This window comes from Lepisma saccharinum, chromosome 7 (genome assembly GCF_977018435.1).
Source record: "Lepisma saccharinum chromosome 7, izLepSacc3.1, whole genome shotgun sequence".
NCBI classification, from domain to species: Eukaryota; Metazoa; Arthropoda; class Insecta; order Zygentoma; family Lepismatidae; genus Lepisma; species Lepisma saccharinum.
The window spans coordinates 48,006,930-48,023,380 of NC_139235.1; the positions used below are offsets into that span (position 1 = coordinate 48,006,930).

Consider the following 16,451-nt stretch of genomic DNA (forward strand, 5'->3'; position numbering starts at 1 on the left):
ACTTTTCAGCCCAACTGTTATATAGGAGTTTGATACCCCCACCCCCCTCCCTTCGATAATGCCCTAAACACTTTCATTTCTTCATCTAATGGATTAAATATGGTGCATAAGGTGTAAAATGTTTACATATATTTTGGAATAGATATAAATTTTGAATTTTATATTATTTGAAGGGAAAAAATTCACCTCAAAAATCTCGATGGCGCAACCTGCATGATAAAACCCCCATGTGTGCACTCCTGGCAGGATTTATCAACAAAAAAATCACGATAGCAACAGGTTAAACTTGGCAAATTTATCAACAAAAAAAATCACACGAGGAAAGGATTTCTGTTTGTTGCTTTAATTTTGGACACTAGTGTATTTAACAAGATGTTTCTTTGGTTTGCTAAAGCTGTATGTAAGAATTGTTTTATTTTAAGATAATAATTAATAACATTTGAGTGTATTTGGCTGTTTAGATTGAATTTTAAAGATACAGTGTCATTCCTGGTATTGCATGGATTACGAGTAAAATAATTTGCAATTAAAATTATATTTTTATATATATATATATATCTTAATTTCTACGTTATTAATGAATTTGGAAAAAAATATTCTAAAAACAGCCAATTTTCTCAAATCAGTAAGTCATTATTAACTGCGAGTTAATGACCAAATTTCAGTTTTATAGCAAATTCCTACATTTTCTTTATGATTTGTCAATTCCAAACAGAAAGAACAGCGGCAACGAAAAATCAGGTGAAGTCAGAGCTTGCTCAGTAGCTCAGTTGGTAGAGCAGTAGGATGACCCAGGTTTGAGTCATGTTTGACCCTGAATTTTCTAATAAAATTTGTACCTACATTTTCTGTTCGAATTAGGGATGTGCTGGTATAGAATGAATACAGTGGAACTTCGATTTTATGTTTCTCCTTTTTAATTTTCCCACTGTAGTAAAATTTGAACATATACTACATGTGCTATATAGACTTGAATTTCATTACGAAATAAGAAAAAGCAACTGTTCTGTAATGTTTCTCAATACTGAAATAAACTGGCTGAATTTTGACATATTTGCAAATACTATGTTTTCCATTGGAAACTACAAGAAGTGGTATTCTTCTTTATGGATAGATGAATGAGATAAGCAAATATACTAAAACTCTGTATCACTCCATTGTGCATAAAGAATACTGATTTCAAACTTTCAGCTATTTCAACATTGTTTAGAATTTTTAAGAATTTAATCAAATTATTCTTGAATTTTCTCCCTGCAAATATAAATATCATGTTGCTACCATAAGGACATGAAATTAATTCATAAAACTTATATTTTTCTCCATTTTCAGTAGTCTCTATATACTTTCATACAATAAGATTCCCAAACTAATGCATTCATTGCAACTGTTTATTGTTTATGCTATAAGGATGCTACACCATTGATGAATTTATTTTTGCATTTCTGATATCCGTGGTGCCTTAGCTTATTCCTCTACATTCAGAGCCTCCATGGAACACTCAGTTGGCAAATATCCTATCAAACTCTTCCCCATCTATCTTATCTGTCCATTCCTCTGTGAAAGGCATTTTTGTAGTTTTTTTTTAATAAGAAAAATTAGTAAATTTATCTCATGGATTTTAGTCTATCTTATATGAATATTAGTAGTGCAGTCAGTCCATTCAACCTGATTATTTTCTTTGAAGGTATCTGTATTATGTAGCAGAATATGATTTATCTATATATCCTTCAACAAAGAATACAAAGATGGAAAAAAAATTGGTGAAGTTTGCATCAATATATTTTTTTTTTATTATTTTTTCATTATTGCCATTAGTTCTCTAGTGTGTGATTTTATTCCTGTAGTGTTTTGTTAAATTTCATATAAGAATTAATTCTCAAGCAAGCCAAATATCATTACTTAAATTCAGAAGTCAACCAGAATTGTTAAGTATTAAAGTTTCTTTTAAGTTTCCATCAGTATTAATTAATTATAATGAAACATTTTATGAAGGTGTTCGAGGCATCAACAATCTGAAGCATAGTAGTAAGTGGCCACATTATAGTTTTACATTTAAACTAACATTCATCGACTACTTTGGTGTGTTTTCATGATAGTTGTTCTGTTCTAAATATGAGTGTGTCTGAAATCTAAAGTTTCTTGCAGTATTTTTGTGATATCTAACATTCAAGTTTAAACACTAATACTGTCTAATACAGTAAGCTTTCATGTTTTAGATGTATAGATAGGAAATGGAGATATTTGAGTAAAGAATAATTGCAACGTCGGAGAATGGTGTGAGCTATTACAGCATACTTTGAACAAGGAACAGTTTTATATAGGAGGAAGTATGAAATTAAACCAGTTAAAATGCAGTACATAAGGAAGTCATATAGTGCATGATTATCTTATAGTGTAACATAACATTTCTCTTGTGGTTGTCTTGAACAGTGCCTTCAGAAAAGGATATATTTGATTGCCATGTTTTATGTTATTGTTACGTAATTTGCATTACTTCCTTAGAAACAATGTGCACTTATGGGGAACTCATGGAAGATCGAAAATGCACTGACACGAAAGAGTAATTTTTATAGTATTATTTTTGGAAAAATTTGTTCACTCTCATGGCCAGTTTATATTATTTCAGTTAGTTTTTCTTTTGTTTTGGCAAACATGTGTAATTTACATTTTACATGAAAACTGTATTACATTTTTATTAAAATACAGTCAAACACATAAAATTGTATGGAAGTAAAATCTTCATGCCTGCTAGTTTTAGTAATCCAAAATTCCCCCTTGTGCCATTTAATAAATTCTATTCATAGTCAGTACCATTACAACAAAATCATGGCCTGAGAGTTTAAAACTGGATTATCTCCACAGCAAACATACTCTCATTTCTTATGAGGAATATATATTTCCTCTTACATTCTTCACACTTGTGAACAGGTTTCAAGCAAACAATAATGAATAGTGCATAATGTTCTGCTGATAATTTTGTGCAGGATTTTTCTCTATTACTGAACTAATGCTATCAGTTAGGCCATTTAAACTTCATGGTGTTCTTTTGTGGATGTCTTTGCAGAAATGCATGAAGGTTGTTGGCATTTTTGCATTTCTTGATCTGTACTTCTTTCTGGATATTACGTATTAATTTTATAAAAATAACAATTTAAATGTCCTTATCTGAAGGCATTGTTCTCTATGTGCTGCTATGCTGTAATAACAGTGTTTATTGTCTGAGACTTTCTTTACTATATCATGAATGTGCTTCTATCATTAACATATTGTTGTGATTCTTCTAGATAGAATGTTGAAGCTTTTCAGTTTTGTGCACATGTATTAATAGTCTAGCTTGCATTTGCATTGAAAGTAGGCTCTTAGATTTAATTTTCCACTGTGTTTAAAACTATTTATTTATAGTTTGCTGTTAGATTTTCTGATTCTGTGGTACTAAATTGATTTTTTTCTGTTTTTGTTTTGCATTCTTTATTTATTTTTTAAAATTTGGATGTGGTCTGCAATTGTAATATCATTTTGATTTCAGTTAATGTCAGAGCCAACAGCAAGGATGGCATGACTACTGAGGAAATGAGAAAGCTAATTGAGAGGTCAGTAAAATGACTTCCCCACTTTAGCACATTTCATGAAAAATCTTTAATTGGAAAAAAAAATAGATTCCTTTCTCAAGAGGTTTTCTTTATTAATGAATGAGCTTTTATGGATCACTATACTAACTGCATCTCATGACTAACAAAAAGAAATCTTGAACCTTCTGCTTATATATAATTGAAATGCACGTATTCTTTATTGTTACTATATGATGATAGAGTTGCTTTAGTAGTAAGTGCAGTAGTATTTTTTTTAGTAACTGTGACTGTTATTAACATGCACTTTTTCATTTTCATGAAACGACATAACAGGAAACCGTAAGTTAACAAATTTGGTGTATGAAGTGTGAGTTCATATCTGTTTTCTTTTTTCCTCTGCTTGGCTTCCATTGTACTGCTTAGCTTGTGTAAAAAAACTAAAAGGCACTTAATGCCCTAAATATAGTTAACACTCCTAAACCCTGTAGTGATTGGACAGCTAGGTGAATCTTGAAATGATTATTAAATAAACCAATTCTCCTTTTGTATTTGACCCAAATACAAGTTGTATTTCACTTGTGCATCACCATGCATGTGACCACCAACCCACCTTGTAACATTTTAGTTGTAGTTTCCGATACTAATGATAATAATGTCAGAAGTGGGATACTAAATGTAAATTTTGTACATATACTTAAACCCCATATTGGAAAGATAGCAACCACCTCTAATTTCCATCAAGTTGTTTCCATCCATATTACAACATACTTTAATAACCACATTATAAATATAAATTAAACCTGAAATTTTTACTCAAAAGTACAACTGTTATTATAGTAACTTTAAAATGACATTGATAAAATAAAAAAAAACATTACTAGCTTTCATTTAATCCACTTCCCTCTGCTTTCTGCACTTATGTCGAAATCAAAAGTAGTGTAATTTTCAAAACATTTAGCAAAAATATTTAACCCAGCCATGAAGAACGAAACAAGGAAATGTTATTTTCAATTTTTTCCTTGTTGCTGGTAATATTGTTTACCAGCTTAGATGCATGATACAAATTTAAATGGAAAACAAAACTGTGAGGACTTAAATTTATCTCAGGTTAAGGCCGAATCAAACGAAACTAGGTTCCCTATTGGAATGCCCTTGTTGGTGCTGGACTGGCTATCAGATTAGAAATGGTGGCTGCCGGACTGGTTTTGATGAATAGACCATGTTCTCATTGCAAAGTGCTTCTCTGCTCGATTCTGTGGTGACAACCAAAGAGACCAATCATTTGCTCATATGAAGATAGTGTGAATTTTGCAAAGAAAATCAGTTTTTCAGTGTTGGTTGAGCAAGTTGTTTTGTTTGTTTCTTGATAAAAAAAAATGGGGGGAACAGAAATGATGTGCATTCATGTTTTTAAATAATTATGAATTTATCCATGCTGGTTCGTATGAGCAAGATTTACAGAAAGTGAAGCAGCAAGGGTAGGCTTTGAACTGATATTGGCTAGCGGATTGGATTGAATTGATGTTTTAAGTCCACTTTATGCACAGTAAGGCTATTTGGGACTGGACCTACAGTTTAAAGTGGGATCCGAACCACTATGTGCCTCAAGTGGGTATCGAACCCAGGACCCCTTGATTACAAGGCAAGGACGTACCACTGTGCCATCGGGGAGGCCCAGTGATATTGGCTCGCAATAGATAATAGATACTACATAAGGATGGATTTTTTTTTAGCTTAAAAGAGATAAATCTCATTACCTGTATTAAAATACCATTGTAATATTCATGTAAATGGATGGATTGAGAAAATTTGTCTGACATTCCTGAGCCTTCAGACCTAATTCTCTGACTGAAACTAATTATCAGTTTAATCAGTCATGATGCTGATTCATTTATTTGTATTTTGTTTGTTCAAGACATGTCAAATCTGAAGATTCTTAATACAGGAACTTCTCTTTTTAAAATCTTCATGCAATGAATCAATGGTGAAGTTTACAACTTGAAACTCTTCAGTTGAAAGGACAGTTGAATTCTTCCATTGCTTAACATTTAATATGACAATTTTACCATACAGTTATGTAACAAGTTGAAAGAAGATTGTAAAAACTGAAAATACTCTCGAATATATTTTGTCTCTCATTTGAACTGTAAAACTCCAGCAGAAAAATTTAAGTTGTGTTGTGAAGAGTTATATTTTTACATTTTCTATTATCTACATGTATTTGGTTTCCTACAGTCTGTTTTTATTTACTTTTAAAACCGAATTGGGTATACATGAAGGAAAAGATATTTCACAAGGAAACTTTATTTGCAAGCTTAAGACTGCTTCCAGTAATGATTTTCCAAATGTTCTCACTTGCTTTTTGCTGAACGTTAAAAATATTAAAAAACCTTTCACTACATACGCAATAGCATATTGTAATTAACAAATCAATTTTTTGTGACTAAAGCATTTCCAAATGGGCATCTTCAATTGTCCTGTATTCAAGGCTGTTTCAATTTCCCCCTTTGTGACATTATCACTTGATGCAGAGCATTAACTAGTACAGGAAGGACTTCGAAAGTAAAGAAAGAAACTGATGCCAATTATATTAATTGCTATTTTTCCTCCTTATGGAACAGTTAGTGTCCTAATACTTTACATTAGAAATTAAAATCAATTCTAGAAACATAGGAGAAAAATTGCAGCTTGGAAAGGGAAAATTACACAATCAGCATTTTAAAAATTAAATGATATTCCAAATAAATGGTGTTTTTACCTGCTAACATAGAATGTATCTGCTTTAGCTTATACTGTTATCAATTGCATGAGATTATTCATTTCAGCAGATAGCAAAATGTGATTTTAATGCTTAATTCTTGCTTGTTAATTATTGATTTAATTCTTCTTTCCTTTTCCCACATTCTTGCATTATTTTTTGACTCGATCTTGCTTAAAGCAATTTAAAATATACTTCACTCAATTATTCCTTCATTAGTTGAGATAAAGAAGAGACACAGTTTTAAATTTTGATTCATACATATTGGTACACATGTCCGAAGTCATACATTGCATTCCATTATACAAAATCCACTGTTTATGATGAGCTTACAAACATTATCTTGCATAGAATATCTTCTATCTCTTCTTTATTTCTTCCATAATTCTGTTTCATTCCAAGTCACTTGCTGAAACAAACTTTTTGTGGGCTTTCAGTATTAGATACATCCATGATACCTTATTTTCTGTGATGTGTGCTTAGATTTTTATCTGTTCTTTGCAAGAGTAATGCCCTATTTGTTGAAAAGTAATCAACAGAGTGTCTCAGAAGTTGAGCAATCCTAACTTTGATTGCTTATAAAATGAAAACTGTAAAGTGGCTTCATATTATGAAACTTCGTCCATTGAAAGATCTTTCTTTAATACTTTTGATTGCTGGTTTGCTCCATACGGGATGGACCAATAACAATAAAGTACCAACATAATATTTACTGATACCATTAACTGATATTCTAACAGTCCGATTTAAAATTCCAAATGGTCCTTGATGAACTTGAATGGTTCATTGACCTCCTCAATAAATGTATGTTATCAGATGAGGCCAAAAGCTGTTACACATTTAGACATTTACTTTTTAAAAAAAGGGAATGAAGAATACATGTTTATGTTCCTAAATATTATAACAATTAAAAAAAAATATTGGACTAAATTATAAGATATTTATAGATATATCGGATCGGTATAATCATTGGTAATTTTATTGATAAACCCATACACCGATATGCCTACGGATAGAGTACCAATTAATGTGTACCATCCCTACTCCATACAGGAAGTATCATAAATTAGCAGTTTTAATATTAACAATTAACAGTACATACACAAATGTTTCCTGCTTTTGTACAAATTTTGGACTGTTAGTGCCACTAACTAATATTATATATCACTTAAATGTCATTTTTTCACTTTCCCCATGAAATCACAAATCTCAATTCCATAAAGTGCTGTACATGGCCTGTACTTTTTGCACACTACAGATTAATATGATGTCAGCCATAAAACTAAATTATTACCCTGCAATAATGTTTAATCACTTTTTCTTTCCTGAAATTGGTAAAAAATATTCTTGCTTTTTGTCTTAATTGCTAGAATTTTCTGTATATAGTAAACTGGCAATCCAAAGTATTAAAAATGTACCCTCAAGGCACCGTAATATAGAAAAGAAATACCTGTTACACTTTTTTCATGTTGACAGTGAACAAAGTTGTGGCTGCTTAACTTTGGAAACACTCTGTACTAGAACACCATTGTGCCTTATTATAATTAAAAATTGAAACATCTCAATTCCATAAAGTGCTGTACATGGCCTGTACTTTTTGCACACTACAGATTAATATGATGTCAGCCATAAAACTAAATTATTACCCTGCAATAATGTTTAATCACTTTTTCTTTCCTGAAATTGGTAAAAAATATTCTTGCTTTTTGTCTTAATTGCTAGAATTTTCTGTATATAGTAAACTGGCAATCCAAAGTATTAAAATTGTACCCTCAAGGCTCCGTAATATAGAAAAGAAATACCTGTTACACTTTTTTCATGTTGACAGTGATCAAAGTTGTGGCTGCTTAACTTTGGAAACACTCTGTACTAGAACACCATTGTGCCTTATTATAATTAAAAATTGAGGCATCATTTATTATTGTGTCAACAAATATGTTGATAAATTACTTGTGCATTTTTACACTTTACTGATCAACCAATAAAGTGATCCACCAGCTATAAGATATAATCCTTTTTACTAGTTCTGTTCATTTGATAAAGGATTCAGTAATGGAAACTTGACATGTTTGTGTTTAATTGGACTACTGTTTTAGCTATATAGGATCGAAGTTTTGCAGTAAATACTACAGTCCTGCCACTCTTATATCCGGCACGGGAACTACATTTATGGCAGTGACCCTCTGTTACCGCATTTCTCCATGAAGGAACTTGTGATCAAACAACCAATTAGGCCTATTGCTTAGGCAAGATCTGACAATGTTAAGAATCCCCATCTCCAAAGCAGCCAGTAGGAAAACAGGATTTTGTCAAATTAACCTTTCTGCACTCTGATTGCATACCAGATCCTACGACGCCTGGAACTTAGTTACAGATAATACCATAGACATAGTTAAGTCTTTCTCACAATTGTGCTTTGTACTCCAAATAAAAGCAAGCCAAACACTGAAATTGGACCAAACCATTTTTTAACATGCAAGTTTTGAAGTAAGTTTAAGCACAAATTTCACTTACAAAGTAGTTTTGATGTCTGAATATACCTCCAATTCCCAAGTAACCAAAAGTGGTTGGGCCAACTGTACGGAAAAAGGTTGGCCCAACGTAAAAACATACCACTGGGCAACGGTAATTTTGACCGTGGTTCCAATGTTGGCCCAATGCATGGTTTTTATGTTGGGCCAACGTGTGTTGTTGGCCCAACATACTGAAAACTAAAGAATGGATAGGTTTGTATTCTGATATATACATAATTCATTGAGAGGCCAAATGTAAACAATAATACAAATTATTTATGAAAATAAAAAAATAATATACTCTCAAGTATGAAATTTTCATACCTGAAAATGAACTACAGCAGTGGGATTAAGGTAAGGGAAGCCCAAATATATGTACATATGTAAAGAAATAAATATATCCACAAATTCCAATATAGGGATATTGAAATGCTGCATTTTTTTCAGTTTATGATGTAAAGGCACCATTAATGCAGTGATTAATGCAATGTATGTTTTGTCACTCAAGTATATTGCACTGTGTCTGACTTATCAACAGAGTGGTATTTGTAGGGGGCTGAGAGGGGGTGGGGATAGGGAATAATAAATATCTTGATACTTCATGAGCAGTTTATGGGATCCCCCCCCACTGGAAATTTTTCAAATACCACACTGCTGATTGCTTAGCATGCACTAATTGGTGCCATGAATATAGTGGTGTACATCAGATATGCAATCACAAGTTTCCTACCTTCACATAGTTCTAGATCGGCCGCGGTGGCTCAGTCGGTAACGCGTCTGACAACCATGCTAAAGGTCCCGGGTTCGATCCCCGGCCGGTTCAAATCCGGGAACTTTTCTAACGGTGGAAGCGGCCCCGGCACCCACCCAGCGTCGAATAACATGGGTACCTGGGGAAAACCCTGGGGGGTAAAGGCGGTCAGGGGCGTGATGCTGATCACATCACCCCCACTCACGACCGGATCAAGAAAGTGTGGGGCGTTACCCCCACACCCCCTATACGCTATCATGGCGTGGTGCTATGCACAGGGGAACACTTTACCTTTTTTTACCTTTTACATAGTTCTAGATAACTGATTTCACACTGGCACAATTGTTGAATAGATTCCTACCACTGTGTTCAATTTTTTCACATTGAGAAACACCTTGTGTAACTAATGATCAAATCCAGTAGCCTCTGGGGAAAAACTTTTAATTATATATGCTGACAAACTTTTACAGTGTGTAGAGGACATAAAGACAAACAACTTTTCTTGGAATTGTTTGCTCAGTTGAAGCCTTGTTTCGATTCTATGAGCTCTCAAAAAATGGCATTTTCTATCCTCTACTGCATAGCTGCGTACATCCATGATAGGAAATGCCATTTTTCAAAGGCTCGTAGCATTGAAATGAAGCTTCAACAAGCAAAACATTAAAAAGAAAATGAAATATGTTCATCATGATGTCTTCTCCATGCAGTGAGAGTCTATTAGTGTTGTACAGCAATACCCTTCATGAATGAGGGAAAGACTGGAAGAGAACCTGTGAAGATAATGTATTTTCTAAGCATCAGAAACTAGAAGCACAGTATCAGGCAACAATAATGATGTTGGATGACTGAAAATGTATAAATCCTTTCCCATGGCAAAATACATTGTGCTGATATGTACAGACAACATTCTACTACAACAAAAACAATAAAATTTTTCTAGACACATCCGCTGGGAGATATTTAGTGTAAAGTACAGCGAATAGTCAAAATAGAAACTTGAAGCTATTTTCTGCCTTTTGTTATAACAGTGTTGTTGAGAAAGTTCACTCAAAATAATTAATTAACAAATTTTAAATTTCATAATTTCTTTTCCATTATAAATGTAACTGTTTTTAGGTGAGTAAATTAATAGTTGATTAAATTAATTCACATGTTGATATCTTATTCTTTCAATAGATAATTTATTGCATTGCACATATTCTCACAAGCCATTTTCCAAACACCGTTCATTACTAAAAGTTTTAGGTCCTACTATTAATTGCAATTAAAAACTAAACACATTATTCAGTTTGTGAAAATCTTGACACAAAACCACAATTCGGTATCTATTAAAAATGAATAATGTTAAATGGCTTTGCTCTACAAGCCATTGATTGATTCAACAGTTAGGGAAGCAGATAGATTCTCAGGTGAATTTACCTGACAAGATAATCTAGAACTTAGCAGACAGTAGCAGTGTTAGTGTCAGAAAGCATCAATTCGAATTTATTCACTGATACTGCCAATATTTTTCCACAATTAGGAAATCTCATGGACTCCACAAAATTGCCTCTCAACACTTTCATGGGTGGATTTTATGATTAAACAATTGTCTCATGAAATTATGAATATTTTAAAGAAAAACTTGTTACAGTGAAAAAGTTACATATTACAATTTTCAAGTACCAGCATCAAGATCAGTGGGAATCAGTTAGTATTGGCATTGGTACCAAGTATGAGTTCAAACTGGGATCGACTCATGGTTAATTCATTTAGGTTATTAATTTTAACAGCATATGTAAAAATTATATATATATGTGTGTGGAGCAAATAGCATATATATACTTCAGTCTGTACTGTACAAATTTTACATTGCTGTAAATAATTTAGCACTGTAGTGTTGATTGGTACAACTTAAAAAGTTTTGTATTCCAATGTATTGTTGAAAGTTCTCGATTTGGGAAATGAATAATCAAGTCTAGAAATAATGAATATGGGTTCCATTCATGTGGTTCTATTTTAGGAACCTTTGATTTTCTGAGCACTTTCTAGCACCAGTTCTTAACAATGAAAGAAGACTTATTTATTATATCTAGATTTGATTCTTGCTTCAGTATTCACTTGTAGTGACATTGGTGTGTGTGTGTGGGGGGGGGGGGGGGAGTGCTGTATGTGTGCCGAATGTACTAAATTGAGACAAGTTTATATTGCAATGACTACTGATTCTTACCAAGGTTTTGTACAGAGGTAAGTAACTAATCTATGTTCCATTCAGAAGTAGTAGTTTCAAACATCATATACGTAAAGTTCAGTTAATGCCAATCATACATACTATTATAATTACCAGACATGATTTGTACAGATTGTAACTTTGAATATCAGAAATGTCAAAGCAAAATAATACAAACATGTCAGACATGAACTAGTGTTTATGTTTAAAAGTCATAAACAATACTGAAATAAATGCAAATTTTCCATAATAATCAAAATAATAATAATAATAATAATAATTAATAAATAAAATCTAATCTCAGTATTTGATGGTAAAACAATTAAATTCTTTTTCAGTAATAACAATACCCAAATTTTCCTAGTACAGTAAAACCTCGTTAATTGGGACCCCAATAAGCTGGACTTTGCTTAATCTGGGCAGGCAAAAGGCAAAAAAGAAAAAAAGCAGAATGCAAGGTTTTAAATGAGGCTAGAAGTCAACAAGGAAACTTCCCAAAGAAAAGGCAGTCACCTACTAATGAAATTCTGTTTCTAGCAGACTTTGTACTGTACTGTATAGTGTATTTAGACCTATGCGCTTTCAATACATCATAATAAATCTGTTTTCATAATTGGGAAAAGAGAAAAAGAGACACAGTAGTATATAAATATGGAGAAACTAGTACTCACTTTATCTGCGAAACTGTTTTTTTTTTTTTGTTCTATTAATTTCAGTGGCCACTGCCACCATTCTCGTTGGAACTCAGTACAGTGAGTCCCAATGAGGATGGTGGAATTGGCCACTGAAATTAATAGATCAAAAAAAAAAAAACAGTTTCGCGGATAAAGTGAGTACTAGTTTCTCCATATTTAAACATATTTTGTTGCTATAAACAGAGTTTTAATGCACTTTCTATTGTTCTTTTAGGTTAGTTAATCCAGACTTTCATTAAACCGGTCAACTTATTCCCCCCATTAGTCTGGATTAATGAGGTTTTACTGTATCATTAAATTTCATTTTTTATTATTATATTTTTATGAACAAAGTTTATATTCTATGTATTATGTACAAGAAAAAATGTCATTCAATTGAAGTGAATTTTGCAAAAATTAAATTGAGACTTGTATTATTGGTAAAATAGATTAATGTTAAGTTTGTTGTAATTCGTATTCTGTTAAAAATATTTTATAATATCCAGTAACTAGGGTAAAGAAGTTGTGTATGCAGACAAGAGATTCTTGAATTTTTAAAACAAAGTTAACATTATATTAACAATTTGCTTAACATTGACAATTCCAACTTAAATTAAATTAAAATTTGAATTTTGGGAAAGTTTTACAGCTGAACTAAATTTAAATGAACTGAACTGAATCTTGTATCTTTGTTTTTATGGATGTGCTGAAATATGAAATTTCAAGCCTGAAATTAAGTTTGTATTAGTCTATGAATGAAAGAAATGAACTGATTCTATTGTTACATTCAAATTCAGTTGAGCTAGGCAAAAATAATTAAAATTTGGACTATTGGAACTAAAATAATACTACTATGAATATTACAGATAGTATTAGGAAATGAAGTGAAAAAGTAAGGTGTAGAACGAAGGCAGTAATGTTAAGGAAGAAAACATAAACATTAAAATATGCAAAGAATACTGTGTATATTAGAGAAATTTCCAAAACTCCAAAATCTTCTGCACATGAAGAATAACGTGAACAAGAATAAATGTAAATACTGTAAATTAAAAGAATGACTTGATGTACTGGACTTGCAATTTTGCCATCTAATAGTATAAAAAAAGTTGGTCTTTTCTACTTTCATATATGTACTAACTACGCAATTGCTTGCCATATATGCACATAAGCACACGTAATTCTTGAGATAAATTCAGTTTACATTACTAGATATTGGCATAAAGGATTAATGGCATTTGCATTTTTTTTAACTAATTGTTGAGAGTACAATGTAATTTAAAATGTAATCTAATCTTTATGACTTCTGTATTTTCAGAAACGAAGCAGGGCACCACATGCAAAACGGACTCACACCCTACGATACTGTGGCAGTGTAACCTATAGTTCTGAAAATAATCAAAAGACTTGTGCCATAGTTCATTCTATCCATAGTAATGCTGTGAATGGAACATAATATTCATTCATTTGCTATGTATGTGATAATACTCTTTACTAGTATTTTTCCAATGGACTGTTTGAGTAAGTTCCTTTGTCTACAGTTTGTTAATTCTAAAGCTTGTGAATTCAATTTTACTCTTGTTCCGCTCACAGCATTTAAACCCCTCAGCAAACTCTCCAATATTTACAAAAACATTTGCTTTTTCAAAATTCCTTAGGGATATATATTATATATAAATATATATACATATACACAAAACACTGCTACCTAATCATATTTGAAATTAATGTCTTGGATGTACCTAATACCATAATACCCCAAACAATGCCGATTGTCATGTCATTGCTCTTGAAATATTATATGAATCTCCAATGCTTATGTTAAATTAAAGCTCAACATGTGACATGTGATATTTTGTGGTGTACTATTACATTTAGAGTAAAACATGGATGTAGTATTAACTTTAATTATAATCTTATTACACATAAAAGTTCTGAATGGATTATATATATATAGAATAGATGGTACTGTGACTTTACATACAGGGAAGCTTATTTGCAACCATTTTCATTATTTCTTCGTTCAATTCTGAGTGTTTTGTATGATTCCTTGTGTGAATATTTCATGTTTTGATGATATATACATACATACAAGATATATATCTATATATATAAGACAGAAACCATACACATTTAAATCTGCTAGTCTTATGTGTAAGTTTCCTTCAACTCTAATAGGTACTTTCCCACAGCAGTCCATGTGTGTATCTTTGAATGTGGGTCACGGCATTAATTTGACTCAGCTGAGGTGAAATCCTTTCATTACGCAGATTAGTTATAAAATCTGCCAGTGCAAGATAATGAATGCTCATGGAGTGCATATGAAATGTTTTTTACTGTATAGCTTTGCTAATGGCAGATGTTAGTTGTATTATACAGTTTCTATTTAGAAGTGTCATTGTTCTTGTATATGTAGAATTGTATAAGTAGTATTTAAAGAAAATAATCGTATGCTGGGTGCTACAGAGAACCGAGCATTGGAAAAGTTGTTTCACAAAATTATAGCTACAAAACGGATCGAAGCGTAATTGATAGCTACCATAGATTAGGTAACAGGGGAGAATTAGCTTCTAGGAATATTGATCCTTCTAGAAGACTATGAAAAAAGATTGTATCATATTTACTATTTCGAATGTACTTTACAAATAAACCCTTTCTCGTGTGAAAAACTATTTATCAGAATGAGCTGTAGAAAACCTCAATTAAGTTCTGATTATGTATACCAAAATATCTTACTTTTTTTTGTTAATAATTTTTTTCAACTGTTATGTTGAGTAAAAATTTTCCTCCAGTGGAGGATTAATTATTTCTTTCCTTTGTATACTTTACTGTCTAGACACTTTTCATTTGCATTTATTCTATAGATGTTTGTTTTGATTTATTTGTTGTTTCGATAACACCATCAACTATGGATTTAGAAATTGAGGAAGTAGCCGTTATTGTTGTTTCAGTAATTTTTCCTCCTGTTACAACCATTGTCAACTTATGTACTTTATAATTGCCAAACTACAAGCTTTTGAGTGTGTGTATTTATGTGGGCCTGTGATGTTTCTTGCTGCATGGGATTCTGAGTGCACTGGCTTCGACTTAATTTCTTGCATTACAGTTTATAAAACTTTGTATCCTGTACTTAGCACATTATTTCAGGTGCAGAGATTTATTTCTGTCTGAGCTTTCAATATGATATTTCATGCTATTCTACTCAGTTGTGAAGTTTGTCGTTTAAAGTGGTTTTTTTTTTGAGATTTTGCAATTTATGCTGTGATGCAAGAGATTTCCCAAGCCGAAGAGACACATGTTTTGAGGAACCCAACATTTTACACAGAAATGGAAATGAAGTTTTAATTTTCATCAGTCCCCATTACTTTTGACTTTCCTCTTTTTTGATAACAATTTTAAGATGAATGGTGTAACAATATCATTTTTTTGTTACCTAATGTAAATTGTGTAAGGCAAAAAGATTAAAAAAAATGAAAGGTGGGTTCCTACTTTGGTTAAACGTTTTGGGGACTATATACATGCTGTTTGTACCAAAGTTGTAGAATTAATGGAATTTTGTGTTATTAAAAATTTACAACTAAATACTTAACGACTTTTATTTACTTACTGGAAATACCATTAGTTTAGTTTAATTTATTATATATAACTAGCTGATTGCCTGGTATTGCCCAGGTATTTATTTATCCCAATCTTCTATTAGACAGGAAATTAATGAATTGTAACTATAGTGTAAAATTAACTTGGAGTTGAACAACATTGGGAGTGTCACTATTCATCTCAGTGGCCCCGAAAAGTATGGATTCCCTCCCTTTCCACCCCCACCCCTAGGGGTGCCAGGGGGTGTCTTACCCCCACAGTATTTCTTCCGGATTGTGAGTGATAAGCGTTGAAATTGCTCCAGGATAGCAATATTGCACCTTTTGTGTAGGCAACCAACTTCGCCGTGCTGTGTTGCAGGAAGCACAACTTGCAGGATATGA

The 16,451-nt window shown here is 32.1% G+C and overlaps 1 protein-coding gene across 50 annotated transcripts in view; it reads left to right on the top strand.

Annotated features, from left to right (window-relative positions):
* Positions 1–16,049, top strand: part of Dscam1 (Down syndrome cell adhesion molecule 1) — a 426,431-nt gene extending 410,382 nt beyond the window's left edge. For 47 of the 50 annotated variants that reach the window (XM_083125269.1, XM_083125286.1, XM_083125279.1 and 44 more), the window contains 2 exons: positions 3,527–3,590; positions 13,790–16,049. In XM_083125269.1, coding sequence (XP_082981395.1) covers positions 3,527–3,590; positions 13,790–13,850 — 125 coding nt within the window. In that variant the 3' untranslated portion in view covers positions 13,851–16,049. Of the gene's footprint in view, positions 1–3,526; positions 3,591–3,902; positions 3,937–13,789 lie in introns of all 50 variants that reach the window. The other 3 variants (XM_083125288.1, XM_083125287.1, XM_083125289.1) reach the window with 3 other exon arrangements.
* The last annotated feature ends 402 nt before the right edge of the window (positions 16,050–16,451 follow it).